The sequence below is a fragment of the Rattus rattus genome, chromosome 11 (assembly GCF_011064425.1).
Source record: "Rattus rattus isolate New Zealand chromosome 11, Rrattus_CSIRO_v1, whole genome shotgun sequence".
In the NCBI taxonomy this organism is placed as follows: Eukaryota; Metazoa; Chordata; class Mammalia; order Rodentia; family Muridae; genus Rattus; species Rattus rattus.
The window spans coordinates 88,501,263-88,515,798 of record NC_046164.1 but is presented as its reverse complement, the minus strand read 5'-3'; the positions used below and the strand labels follow the sequence as shown (position 1 = coordinate 88,515,798).

General features: G+C 43.0%; 2 protein-coding genes across 3 annotated transcripts in view; one reads left to right on the top strand and one right to left on the bottom strand.

Annotated features, from left to right (window-relative positions):
- Positions 1–7,458, top strand: part of Cep68 (centrosomal protein 68) — a 21,634-nt gene extending 14,176 nt beyond the window's left edge. For both annotated transcript variants that reach the window (XM_032916959.1, XM_032916960.1), the window contains 2 exons: positions 3,408–3,581; positions 4,514–7,458. In XM_032916959.1, the coding sequence (XP_032772850.1) occupies positions 3,408–3,577 (170 nt within the window). In that variant the 3' untranslated portion in view covers positions 3,578–3,581; positions 4,514–7,458. The remainder of the gene's footprint in view (positions 1–3,407; positions 3,582–4,513) is intronic.
- The window catches only part of Rab1a (RAB1A, member RAS oncogene family), a 26,237-nt gene continuing 18,990 nt past the window's right edge, over positions 7,290–14,536 (bottom strand). The window contains exons 4-6 of the mRNA XM_032916961.1: positions 11,042–11,137; positions 9,655–9,786; positions 7,290–9,493 (exon numbers count right to left, since the gene is read on the bottom strand). Coding sequence (XP_032772852.1) covers positions 9,296–9,493; positions 9,655–9,786; positions 11,042–11,137 — 426 coding nt within the window. The 3' untranslated portion in view covers positions 7,290–9,295. The remainder of the gene's footprint in view (positions 9,494–9,654; positions 9,787–11,041; positions 11,138–14,536) is intronic.

The following is a 14,536-nucleotide window of genomic DNA, read 5'->3' as shown; positions in this document are numbered from 1 at the left end:
TAGTGTGTGAGGCAAGGCACAGGCATACTCCCCCTGGCTTCTTCCCGGCTGCCCGCCATCTTGCTGAACCCTTTTTTTTTTTAAAGATTTGTTTATTATATATACAGCATTCTGCCTGCAACTATGCCTGCAGGCCAGAAGAGGGCACCAGATCTCATCACGTGATTATGAGCCACAGTGTGGTTGCTGGGAATTGAACTCAGACTTCTGGAAGGTCAGTGCTCTTTTTAACCGCTGGGCCATCTCCAGCCCCTTCCTTCAGCTTTTCTACTTGGCTTCCAGGTATCAAGCTCTGACTGTGAGGGCTGCATGGCAAGCACCGCCTTCTCTGAGCCATCTTGCTGGGCCCCAAGAAGTGCACTTTTATCAGTCTCTGGTGATGTGTGCATTCCGGTGTGTGTGCATGGCACAGGTATAGAAGAGGTCCACTCTCTCAAAATCAGACCCAGGAATCCAGAATTTGATCTAGTCCTCAGTTGTGGCTGGGGTAGTCAATGTAAGCCCTCAAACCAGGAACAGACTGATTAAAGACAGACTTATTAGGGGAATGAATGGGGAACTGTATGATCAGAACACATTATATAAATTTCACAAGTGGATGTAGTACGGATGGATGTATGAATTTTGAGAATTAAACGGGAGTTGGGCATGTGGTGCATGCCTCTGATCCCAGCATGATCAGGAGACAGAGGCAGCTGTCTCTGCACTCGAGGGCTAGCCTGGTCAGGACAAGACAGCCCAGGGCAGCCAGGGCTATTACACAGAGAAACCCTGTTGGTTGGGGTAGGAGTGGAGAACTGAACTGATCGGGGTCAGGGTTAGTCACATATAAGCCAGACTCAAACCCATTTGCAGGGTAAATTCCAAATTTAGCACAAAATGAGAACTTGAAGAGTATTTCTAACTGCTTGTTGCCAAGAACTGATGTATCCTTAAAGCCTTAAATTGATAAGTAGCTAGTCACATTGTGTAGTACTGTATAAGAAGGTACTAGAAGAATCCAGTTATATTATGCCTCAGTTCCAGGGGAAGAATTTACATGGGAACTAAATGGCATAAAGACATTCATGATGAACCTTGTAAGAGGTGATGGCCAGGTACCTACTGGAAAAGTTACAGAATATGGTTTCTCAGGGTTGGTCCCGCTGCCATACAGAACTACGTAACTTTGTTGTAGGGTGTTCCTGTGCATTGCAGGATGTTTTGCAACACAGAAGCCCTCACAACCCTGCGGTGCTAACACCTAAAACATTTCCAGGCAGTGCCAGGTGTTCCCTGGGAAGTGAACACATGGAGAGGTTTCAATGGAGAGCAACCACTAACAGGTCTCCAGCAGTGTGAACTGGTGAGCCCTTTGCCTCCCTGAAGGCCTGTTTTGAAAGTCCTCCTATATTCTCTTACATAGGATTTTTAGGTGTTGCTTTTGTAGCTTAGCCTTAATGGTTTTGTTTTGGTTGTTTTGTATATGAATGGATGTGATTGTGTCTTGTCTGTCTGTCTGTATGTATGTATGTATGTATGTATGTATGTGTCTCTGTGTGTGTATGTGTGTGTAAGTGGTCAGGTGATAATTTGTGTAGTTCTTTTCTACCCTTATACATATTTTAAAGATTGAATTTAGGTTGTAAGCTTTTGTGATAAATGCCTTAACTTGCTAAGCCATCACACCAGCCTCAAGTTTTAGGTTTTGTATTGGGGCAGAAATTTGGTGTTGCGAGCTTTATTGCTTCCGACTACACTGGCATTTACCAAACAATCTTAGCATCGGGCTAGAGAGACTTGTAGATCCAGGGCCTGAGCAGGAAGAGTTCGGTATAGGCCTTCTCTTCACAGAGGGCATCCATTAAGCCATGTGTAATAGAAGGCTGCCCAAAACTATTTTGACTTTCACTTTTAAATAAATCCATTAATACTTAAATGAGTAAGCTAACAAGAACACTCCACTTTGTCCTCCTCTGAGAAGAGACTTAGGAGTCAAACTGGCCAGAAGAGGCTTTTGGGTTTCATTGTGTCCCAGAAGATGCCCAGATACTTTCAGATTGGTGCTCTAACCACTCCCAGCGCTCCTCCAGGAATAACTGGAAAGCTTAGCTGTTTTGTTCAAGTCACTCTTGATGCTTTCTACTTCCTCTTCCCAGAAGCCTCTGTCAGCACACACACTGTCCCATCCTGCTTAAGTGCCTGCTTGCTTTCTTGGCTCCAAGTGTAACTGCAGGAGTGGCTGAGGCTTGCCCCTACCGCCAAGAGGCCCCTGTCAGCACCCTGTCAAAGGAAGTTTGATCTAGTTACAGAAATACAGGCTGACATCTTATTTTATACCCCAACTGCTTATGAGTCACGTGACTGGGACTCATGGCAATTACACCAATTGAGGCTCCCATGTGAATGTATACAATGAAAGCATGGGTGGAAAAAGGAAAATCAAAAACAGGGCTGCAGAGATGGCTCAGAGGTCTGCCCTTCCACAGGTCCTGAGTTCAATTCCCAGCAACCACATGATGGCCCGCAACCATCTGTAATGGGATCTGATGCTCTCTTATGGCCTACAGGCATAATGCAGGCAGGACACTATCTACATAATAAATCTTAAGGAAAGAGGAACCTGTACCCTTTCTTCCATGACTGTTTAAAGTTTCAGATAAGTTCCAGAGTTCTGCGACATTCAGGAAGACTGGACGGAGCTTGGCTCAGCAACCCTGGCAACATTCATCCCTCTGCCACCAGCTCCGAGAATTGTTAGGCCAGCACTGGGCCCTGACGTGGCTTCCTGAGGGGCTGACCTCAGCCGGCTCCCCTTCCCTTCCGGCCCCATCTAGTTCACATTGTGAGCAGAACAAAGGCTTCCTCTTTCTTATCCTCTGCTGGCAGATGTTGCTCTGACAGGAAGCTAGGGAGCGTTTATCACAGCTGATAAAGCTCGGGAAAGCAAGCAGCTTCTGTATTTAACAAAGGAAACAGCCAGGCATTTGTGAGCGCTCTGACCCAGCACCTCCCTCTTCCCCTTAGACAGGCAGGGCTGACTCTTAGCCCATTCTCAAACCATTCCTCCAGCTTTGGCCACTGATCCTTCTGACCCCCAAAAGTGCACAAACTTCCCCAGTACAACAGAAGCCTCTGGAGCCTCTAGAGGGCACCTCACTGTGTAAAGGAAGAGTAAATGGCTGGGACAGTGGCTGAGTGCTTGCGTATCTCACATAAAGCCTTGCTTGGCTTCAGTCCCCAGAATGGCATAAACTGCTGTAGTGTCCTGCAGTGGTGTGTACCTGTATCAGAAGCTCAAGGTCATATACAGCAAGAAAGGTTAGGTCCGCCTGAGCTGTATGAGACCCTGCTGGGGTAGGAGTCACTGAAACTATGACAGTCCTATCTGAGCAACATGCTACACCTTTTTATAACCTGACCATTAGTTTTAAAGGATGTCCTTGGGAGGATCGCAGAGCAGTCTGGAGAGCTGGAGAGCCGTGCAGATCACCTCTATGACTCTATCTTAGCGTCTCTGGACAAGCTGGCTGGCTGCACCCTCATCCCTGACAACAAGCCAAGAGCAGCAGCAGAACACCCGCACGAAGGGCCTTGACTCAGTAAGTAGAGAAATCCAAGAAGAGAACTTGCTATCCAGCCGCTGTGCTAGTAAATAAGCACACGGCTGTCCTGTGAATAATTACTGCCTAGGTACCTGGCTGGGGTAATTAATACTCCTAATTCTGAAGGAAGCCTGCCCTTGCCGGGAACGTGGTCTTCCTGTGGTAGAACTCACTGTTTCCAGTGTCTATTTACATGTGCTTGTTGAACAGCATAACACATCCCATACCTGTCTTCTCTTTACCTCCTCTGCTACCCACAGTCCACAGTGGTAATCCTTACAGTGCCCCTTTCTCTAGTGTGGGGCCGTGATCAGACTGTGACCGTGGCTGTCCTGGAGACTTTCTTGCCCAGGTCACTTAGCACCTGTCTCCGAGCATCTCTGACAACACAGACATCTACAAAAACCCAGTTACCCGCCAGATCTCTATGCTACAAAGGACCTTTGCAAATCTCCCATACCACATCATTCCCCAAAACTGGGGGATGACACATCTTAGAGACTTAATTAATACTACTTGTTAAATACAACTTTTAGACTGGGAATGAGACAGGAAAAAGCCAAGAGAAAAACAAGGTTACCTGGTGCCTATCCTGGGACCTCCACTACCTAGCACTTCAGAATCCCACGTTGGACTGCATTTTTTCCTCTTACAAAATGTTTATCAAATAAATCTGTGAGCAAATGCTGGAAATACGTCGAGCAGAGACTCCAGCAGAGGGAGGACGGTAGTACAAACCTGTAATCTCATCCTTCTGGAGGCCGAAGCAAGAGGATTCTATAGAAGCCAGCCCAGGCTACATACCAAGGCCATCTCTAAAAAAAAAAATAGTAGGCACTTGTATTTGCATCAAAGTGATGTAAATAGATGTGGTGGGGCCATTTCTGCCTCTGCAACAGGACTGTAACCCTTGCTGTTCTCTCTTTCAGGCAGAGGTGGCGTCATCAGCTAATTGGCCGTTGGGAAGAAAACTCAAGAACTCCTTGCAAGGGCCATTTAATAGTTAAGGAAGGGGAGAGATTCAACTTTACCGTACTTTAAGATGCCTTTCTCACCTCTGAAGGGTTGAGTTATTACTATTTTCATTTACTATGAATCCTCCAAACTAAGACCTTATCTTTTGGTGCCTCTCTACCAAAAATATGTGGCTTTATAACTATTTGGTAAAACACTTTGACTTGTGGGTCTCCTGCACCCCACCCCTCTGTTTAAAAACCAGCAGATAAAATGTGTTGAAGCCATCTACAGAAAGAAGGTCCCAAATACTTGGGGATTCTCAGGCATACAGGGGGGTGGGATCTAAGAGAGGGAAAATGTTAGCCCTTAGTCCACAGAAGTCAGGAGATCCTCTACAGCGTCCTTTGGCAGCGGCCTACCGGGTGCCACCTGTAGTGGTTAGTCTCCCACCCTGTGGAGAAGATGCCTCAGGAGTTGGCCTGCCATCATGCTTCTGAACTACAAGCTTTGCTTACCTCTGGGGCACTCAAACCGCTACTCCTCTCTCCTTTGAAGACTAGTCAAAGGAAGGGAATGGGTAGAGACAGCCACGTGGTCTGATCTGTACATAAATTAAAACAGCCATTGGTGATGGGGGCGTGGGGAGGGAGACGACTCTGTGATTTGGGAGTCAACAGGTAGTGCCTTGTCAGTAAGAAAAAATTTCTATGGACCTATCACAATCCCTATCTATCTAGCTGTTCAAAGCATCAATTACAGCTTTTGAAGCAAAGTGTTTGTATGCTGGGTACCACAAATTCCGCAAAGTATCAGAGGTGGGCTTTTCAGCTTTAAAAAAGAAAATAGCTGCTTAGATAAGCATGTATGTGACTTTAGTCCTAGCGCTTGGGTTTGAGGACAGCCTAGTTTATGTTAATTAGAGTCCAGGCTGGCCAGGCCTTTATAAAGAAAAGATTAGCTATTCATTAAGTTTACATAAAACACAGTATTTTCACATGCCTGCTGCTACACAGTATGACTTACCGTGTTTACGGGCATGATCCAAATTAAAGATTTTTGTTGTTACTGGTTTGTTTTTGATTTTTTGAGACAAGGTTTCTCTGTAACAGAACCCTGGCTGACTGGGACTCCCTCTGTAGACCAGGCTGGCCTCAAACTCACAGAGCTCCATCTGCCTCTGCCTCCCAAACGTTGGGATTAAAGTCATGCACCACCACCGCCCAACTCAAATTAGTTTTATTCTGCCATCTCTAAGTTAAGCTTATTTCTTATACTGTACATGCTGCATGACATGGTGCATGGTGCTTTCAAAAGGTTAAAACAAAACTTTTCTAGAAAATAATTAAGTTAAATGTAAAACATCCTATGAAACCTAAATTGGCCAGAAGCACATCTTACCTTTTTGATGTGGCTTTAAACTGCCTTTCACCAATGTTAGAGGAGCCCTCAGGTATTAAACCCATTTGACAAGCATGAAAGTCAGGGGACTCAGAAAAGAGCGAGCTGTACCAACTGAATGCAAAATGGGGCAACCCTCTTCTTTCACTGTATAATTACAACCCATTCACCTGACATCAACATGGTGCGCAGCAGAGTGCTTGCCTGAACATGGTCTGGTTTGCTCAGCCTCTTTGTAACAGAAAGGCAGCCTTTACTGTAACTTTAGGGTCTGGCTGGCCTTGGCTGGGACTGCGGTTAGGAACATCAACACAGCTGTTAATTACATCTTCTGGTGTGTATTATGCTTCAACTAAAATTGTCTCAGCCTCGGATGTCACCGCCATTTCCACGTGCAAATGTGGCCAGACTAGACTCAAATAGCCTTTTTAGAATTTATAAATGGTCCCTTAAAGTTCATTGAGTTCACAGTAAAGTAGCATCTCGAGACAGGGTTCTTACAGGTCTACAGGTAAGCTCTAGCACAAAGAGAATTCAAACACAAGCTGTTTTGAAACTTAGATGGAACCCCAAAGGAAACAGTAGTACAAGGTTTGGCCAAATATATGCCCGAGGGAACTTCTATCCAAGTGAGCACAGGAAGTTAGGGTGAGCCATGGACACAGAGAATGCTCCTCATGCAAGTTACTCCACGGCAGTCATTTTTAAAATATAGTGAGGAATAATCTTCTATTATGTGAACAAGTTGGAGTCTTGAAATGTTTATACTTGAAAAATGGGGGGCTAGAGAGATGGCTCAGGTTGAGAGTGCTGACTGCTCTTCCAGAGGTCCTGAGTTCAAATCCTAGCAACCACATGGTGGCTCACAACCATCTGTAATGAGATCTGATGCCCTCTTCTGGTGTGTAAGAAAAATGGGTTATTTCTCCTCTAAAACAGCAATTGTCAGCACATACATAAAAGCAAACAGTGAAGGATGCTGAAATGATCTGGTAGCCCTAAGCTTGCTGCCAGTGGGGAAAGAGCACTAGAATTTTACAAAGTCTGTAAATATGTTTATATTAAAAATAAATTCATGTAATATTTTCTGCTAACAGAATAAGCTGACAGTTTGGACAACTTTTGCTGTGTAAAATTAAAGTGCTTGGCATCATTTGTCTTATACTGGTTTTGTATCATTTAGTTATGACAGAAAATGGCTTATGAACTCTTTCTCCCTTTGTATTGACAAGGAAAAAAACCAACAGCTACAAAAGAAAAAGTAAAAGAGATACCCAATTACTGGTGACCTGAGGAATTTCCAGTTAACCTTCTTTATATATAAGGATGAATAGACCCAACAAGCGCATCTATAATACAAAGTAAACTATGATTTTATTGTGAAATTCTCATAGATGGAAAATTAAATTGAATATTTATTCTGTCCATTTTTCATTTTACAATAATCTTACCACTTATTTTTGTACCATGTATTTCAATTGTCTGTTTAGTGAAAAATAAACCTGTAATTTTTGGCTTATTTTTAGATTAATATTTTATCATTAAAGACCCCATAATAAAATGTGTTGTCAACAGCCACACCCTAAGCCCCCAATTGAAGAATGCTTGGCTGCCGCTTAAACCAAAGGAAACAACCTCTGACCTTTGTCACCTTAAAATGCTAGTGTCTACAAGAGACTCTTTCCCACAGTAAGACAAAAGCAGTCTAGGATCTCGAAGGTCCTAGTTCACAAAACTTTCACACATGCAAAATTTCACCGAAATAAATATATTATTTCTCCCATCATTCCCATCTAGCGTTCATGTTTTCAGTTAATTTGGGGGATAGAATGTCTACAGTTAGGGCAATCAACATTTCCTGCTTTCTAATCTAATGCTTAACCTCTCCTCCAACATGAGTTATACAGTTGAGAAGAATAAAGGTGACACCTGGAAGTGGAGGCAGGAGGATCAGGAGTTCAAGGCCATCCTTGGTTACAAGTGAATTTGAGGCCTCTTGAGCTATGTGAGACACTGTCTCAAAAAAATGGGTGCAGTCTGGGACATGCCTTTAATCCCAGCACTTCTGAGGAAAAGGCAGGTGGGGGGGGGTCAGCCTGTTTTACACACTTAAGTTCCAGGCTAGCCAGGGCTACATAGTGAGACACTGTATCAAAAAAGGAGGAAAAAAAGCCAGGTGTGGTGGCGCACACCTTTAATCTCAGCACTCAGATACAGAGACAGGCGGATCCCTGAGTTCAAGGCCAGCCTGGTCTACAGAGAGTTCTAGGACAGCCAGCGATACACAGAGAAACCCTGTCTCCAATAGCCAAAAAAAATAAAAATAAAAAATAAAGAAGAAATAGAAAGGCTTGTATGCCCTCAGACTCAGCATGAAGAAACAGCAGCACACATACCAGATCACTGCCTATGAGGAAGCATGTGCTGTGCTCCATCTCGATCACACATGCATGACAAGTGCTGCTGGTGAGGCCACTTCGGATGGTCAGGGCTGGAGATGAAGCGCTAAGAAGCACACAGTCCACAGAGTTTGAGTTCCTTGAACCAGTGAGGTTGGTGAAGTCTACACAGCAGAAAGCTTCTAGGTCACTCATCAGACTGTACTAGAAAGCAAACCCTGGGCGCTGTGCTGTTAAGATAGGTCTACAGTGCTGCACACACAAATGGCTGTTGAGTAGACTGCAAAGCTCTATTTCCCTTTAACCATAGGAATTAAAACAATACTTATCACCATACAGTTTGATATTACTTCCAATAAGTACAATATTTATTAAACATATCTTCAGTTTTGTTACATAGTGTGCAACAAATTACAATATTCTGCAGCCACAAATTATATGCAGAGTATGAAGAAACTATTAATCAGATAGTGTAATCTTTCCATTTATAACTCTACCAGGAAGAACTAGCAAATCAGATCTTACATATAACGTCTCACTAAACTTTATGCATGGAAACTGACAGACACTGGTTGTGCTGTTTGATACAAAATGGCTGAACTTCATCTTCAGAAGACTAAACCCAACATCTAAACATGCCAATATAAACATCAAAACAAAATATATTCTAACCAACCACGGGAAACGATCTGGTATCAGGAAAGCAACAAGGATTACACACATTATTTTATAAACCAGCACACAAAGGTTTAAAACAGTTCTGAAAATGAAGTTAGCTGTCTTGAGTCAAGGGAATAAAAAAAAAAGTCAGTATTGACCATTTACAATCTCTGACCTTGTGGAAACGGTAAGAATCTGTTGTAGTGCAGCTACATACAGTACAATTCAGGCAATTTGTTTTTTCACTTGGGTTCAGATTGCGAATTCATTGCTGTGAGAAAAGGACGGAGGCGGATTTTAGCAGCAGCCTCCACCTGACTGCTTGACTGGAGTGCTCTGGATTTTAACATTGGACTTCTCCGCACCTCCAGCTGTTGCTCCAGGACCCATCCGCTTTTTAATCTCCGCTGCCATGGTCATGAAAGACTGTTCTACATTCGTTGCGTTCTTAGCACTGGTTTCCAAAAATGGAATTCCAAGGGAATCTGCAAATTCCTGAGAGAATAATAAGGCACAATGAACAATGGAAAGTCTCTCTCTGACCTAGTCTGCTCCTGCCTTCTGAAATGGGAATGGGGAACTCAGCTCACTGGCTTTTAGCGGGTGAGGCAGTCCCCACAATTAGAATGCAGTGTTAAAGTCAAACCCACACATACCTTGGCTGTTGTGTAGTCTACTACTTTCTTTGTGGTCAGGTCACATTTGTTCCCTACCAACAACTTGTTGACATTTTCGCTGGCGTAGCGATCGATCTCCTGCAGCCACTGTTTCACGTTATTGAAGGACTCCTGCAGAGGGAGAGAAAAGGGTGATGCAGCTCGGGACACCAGTGACCAACTGAGAAAGGGCTCGAGGCCACTGTTAGCTGTAACTAAGGAAAGAAATCTGCTAACACAACGGTACGCACCCAGTCAATGGGAAGAAGGACTCCCAGGCCTGGAGTGAAAATAGCTTATTTGGAAAGGGAAACAGTTGACGTTTAATGACAAGCAAGCCCAATTTTAAATTGAAATTTTAAAATATTGATAAGACCTAGTTTTTGAAACGATAAAATTCTGGTTTATGAGCTGGGTGCAGTGGCACAGCTTTAATTCCAGGACTTGGGAGACAGATACAGATTGATCTCGAGTTCCAGGCCAGCCCAGTCTACAAAAGCTGTTGCAGGTCAGCCTGGACTACACAGTGAGATCCTGACTGAAAAACAAAACAAAACAAAAAACTGGTTATGAAGAACACTAGTGTCAGCACTATTATTTGGCCTAGGGTGCACAATGGCTGACAAGTTGCTGGGCATACAGAAAGCCCTGATCTTAAACCCCACTGTAAGACAGGGGATGGGAGGAGAAATCTACAAACAACAGGTAAGGATTTTCCATTTTGTTTTTCACATAAAAATGTTTTACGTGAGGCTGGGCATGGTATGGTGGTGCATGCCTTTAGTTCCAGTGCTGGGGGACAGAAGCAGGCAGATCTCTGAGCTCAAGGTCAGCTTTATATACAGCCAAGACTACAGAGAAACTCGTCTTAAAGAACAAACAAAAACTATGGTAACAGTCTACAGATGTTTAAAATTAACAAGTTACGTCTGCTTTGGGTTTTTACTTTACTGAGATGAGATCCTGCTCTGCTGCCTAGGCTGGTCTCAATCTCCTGGGCTCCTGAGATCCTATTTCAGCCTCCCAAGGAGCTAACTGGAGGCACAGGACATCATGCTAATGGAGCATTTTCTTTCCCTATTCATATTCCATTACCTTTTGCTTGTAATGGTAAATCTCTTAAGTTATCTCCAAATTAACTATCTCATTCAGATAGTTCAGATTTAACATTTGCTACAAGCAAATGAGTTAGTTTTTCTCGAATAGTAAAAATAAATTTCTGACCGAAAGTTATAGGTCTGTTCAAAAGCCTTCAAGGGCGGCCAGTCCACACAGTGAGTTCAGGCTAGCCAAAACTACAGTGAGATTGTGTCAAAATCATCCACACACATACACAAAAGTGACTTCCTGCTTTGTTGGTAGCATATAATATTCTCTAGAAACTTACCTGGTCTGTCACATCATACACAACTATGATGCCATGGGCTCCTCTGTAATAACTGGAGGTGATTGTTCGAAATCTTTCCTGGCCTGCTGTGTCCCACTATAGAAAAAAATCAGGGAAGGCAAACAATTCCATTAAAACATACTTGGGGGAACATGCAGGAGAAAACTGTAGATTACTAGGATTTGAAATACCAGCAGTATTTAATGCTTACATTATTAAATTGCATTGCAAGTATCAAATATGTTAAAATCCAGAAGAGAAGATAATGCCTACAGTTTAGCAGGTAGTACTGATGCCAAAATTCTAAATTCTTTGAGAATATAAGCTATGCTAGGCTAGGCTAGGCCGTCAGTAAAACTAGAGTCCAGAGCCACAGCTTACTTCTTGGCTGCAGCCACTTGTCACAGACCAGGCTCTGCCACGCCCTAGGGTAACAAGGAGGCGCTAGCTCAGTCTGAGCAGAAATAATGTAAGGAGAATGTTCCTTAACACCTTTGAAATGAAGCTCATTTCTTCTAAGTGGAGAAGAGCATGGAGGGAAGGCTCAACCGTTAAGAGGATATATTGGTCTTCCAGAGAACCTGAGTTCAATTCCCAGTACCCAGATTAATGCTTGTAACTAACTCTAGCTTCAAAGGCATCCAATGCCTCTGGTTTCTTCAGGCACATGCATTCATATACACATATGCTTAATAAAAATACTTTTTAATGAGAAAAGACAGATAAGATAGGCCAGCAAGAGCTATGCAAACCTGACAACCTGAGGTTGATCCCTGGAACCCATGACAGAAGGAAGAAACTATAAGAAGGTATCCTCAGGTCAAGTAAGGTGGTTACTGCCTATAGTCCCTGCACTGAGGCAACAAAGGCAGGTGGAGCTCTGTGGGTTCAAGACTAGCCTTTTCTATATACAGCAAGTTCTAGGCCAACTAGGGTTATATAGTTTGAGACCCTCTTTTAAAAATAAAAATCCTTTGACCACCACAGATGTGCCATGGCACAGAAGTCCCACACACATGGTAATATTAATAGGGCCTTTTAAATTTTTATTTTGATTTTGGTTTTCAAAATAGGGTTTCTGTGTAGTCCTGCCTGTCCTGGAATGTTGTAGATCAGGCTATCCTCCAACTCAGTAATCTGCCTCTGCCTCTGCCTCTGTAATTCCTCCCCTGTGCTGAAATTAAAGGTGTCCACCATCATGCCTGGCTGACAATTATTAATTATGTTTTTAAAGACAAAAATGTGTAACACATTAGGATACCTTATCATTTAGATGCACATGCGCATGCATACACACACACAAAAACTACATTTGGGAAAATGTGAAAACTAGATATAAAATATTAATGATAATTCTGTTAAATATAATGGTGAAACAGATAATAAAATGTAGATGCATATTAATTATAGTAAGTCTTTTTTTTTTTGTAAAATTGGGCGTAGTGGTGCATAACTGTAGTCCCAGCAGCAGTGAGGGCGCAGAAGCAGGATGATTACAACAAATTCAAAGCCAGCCAAGGCTACATAGTAAGTCTGTCTCAAAACACCCCCAAAGCCTTTAAACATTAACAAAGGAAACTTCCAGATGAAACAGAAAGCAGCCAGGTGTGGTGGCACGCACCTTTAATCCTAGCACTTGGGAGGCAGAAGCAGGTAGATCTGTGAGTTCAGGGCCAGCTTAGTCTACAAAGCAGTTTTCAGAAGAGTCAGGTCTGTTAAATGGTAAAGAGAGGGAGAAAAGAAAATGAAAGCAAATAATATTCAAGGTGAGCAGCTACTTATCTAAAATCCAAAATAAAATCAATACTGGCTTCATTTCACTTTTCCCTCTGGAGTCTTCCAACCCAGCTCAGGGAGACCTGGCCATCATGACAGAGCATAAAACATGAAGGGACAGACTTAGAGCACTTGGAAGAAAGCACACGGCCTGACAAGCTGACAGGCAGTAGGTCAGACGTACACTTTTGCATTTACATTCTTATAACATTTTCTTTTTGTGTGTATATATGGCGTGTATATGTAGGGACTTAAGGCCTTCCTGGATTACACTCCACCTTACTCACTGAGCCCAGAGCTGACTGAATGGCTGACAAAGCTGTCCATGCTCCTGTAACCCACTCTCTGCCTTCCATGGATTACAGACAGGTGGGTCCCCACCTACAGCATCTTCACAGGTGAACTCGGGTCCTCGCAGTCACAAGTACTACTGGACCATATCTGCAGCCCTTTCTACACACGCCCCAAATTAAAGACAAGCAAAGCTAAATCTTAACAATACAGACTGCTGGGGAAGGTGCTTAATGTAACAGTGAATGTAAACTCATGCATTCCTTTTATATTCTTTAGTAGATTAACAATAAGCATGAAATCCACGAAGACCAAGAGAGAAATTTTATTTTTATGTATGAGTGTTTTGCCTGCATGTATGTCTGTACACTAAGTGCATGCCTGTCGGCCACAGAGGCAAGAAGGCATCGGACTTCATGGGGCTGAAATTGTGGTGTGTGCAGCACTGAACCCCCAGTGCACTGAGCCACTTCTCCACACCCAAAGGGAGAAAATTTTTAAGAAATTCAGAAAAGTTTGTCTCACATACTGTATTGTACTATATTTTAGGAATCCCTTTTATAAAAGGTACTTGAAAATGCAAGACATGAAAGTTCGATGCCAAAAGAAAAGTAATTAACCTGATTCACACAGCTTCAAACTGCAGAGGAATTCCACAACAGTTAAAGGACACTGACTCCAGCCCAATATAAAGAATGGAGAGCTAGAGCCAGTAAACTAAAAGTACCTGCTTTTGAAAATGGTGAATTTCCTAAATATGTTTATGTAACAACACCAGATAAGGAAAGAAAATTCCTGTTAAAAACTCCTGTTACAGAGAGTAAACTGCAAGATCCTTTCCAGACAAAGGAAGTGACAAAATTAAAATATTTTAAAATACACAAATCCTGTAGAGATTGATGACCACATATTCTACTGATACCTAGGCTTGGATGGGTCCTGTACAATATTGTGTCACATAGCGTATCATACAATAGCATACCCCAGAGCCCACTGACCTGTCTCCAAGATCAGAAAGGGACACACATAGCAGGAGCCATGTAATTCTCAAAACTACCTCATAAATTAGTAAGCCAGGAGACAGTACGAGGGGTGGAGCTGAGCAAACTTGTTATTTTTCTAAGTCAACATCAAAAAGCTTGGCATACCCCCATACCCCCAGCACTTGGGAGGCAGACGCAAGCAGATCTCCGAGTTGGAGGCCAGCCTGACCTACAGAGTTCCAAAACAGCCAAGGCTACACAGAGAAACCCTGCCTCAAAAACCCAAGAGGAAAAAGAAAAGAAAGAAATATCAAAATCAAAATAATAACTTTGACTCAAAATTCAGGACTTCAGCACAGAGCAAACTCCATTTCTGAAAAGAGCAACGGTCAGTGTTCAGTGTTCCTTTACACTGAGCCCGCTCTACAACAGACTAACTTCTGAA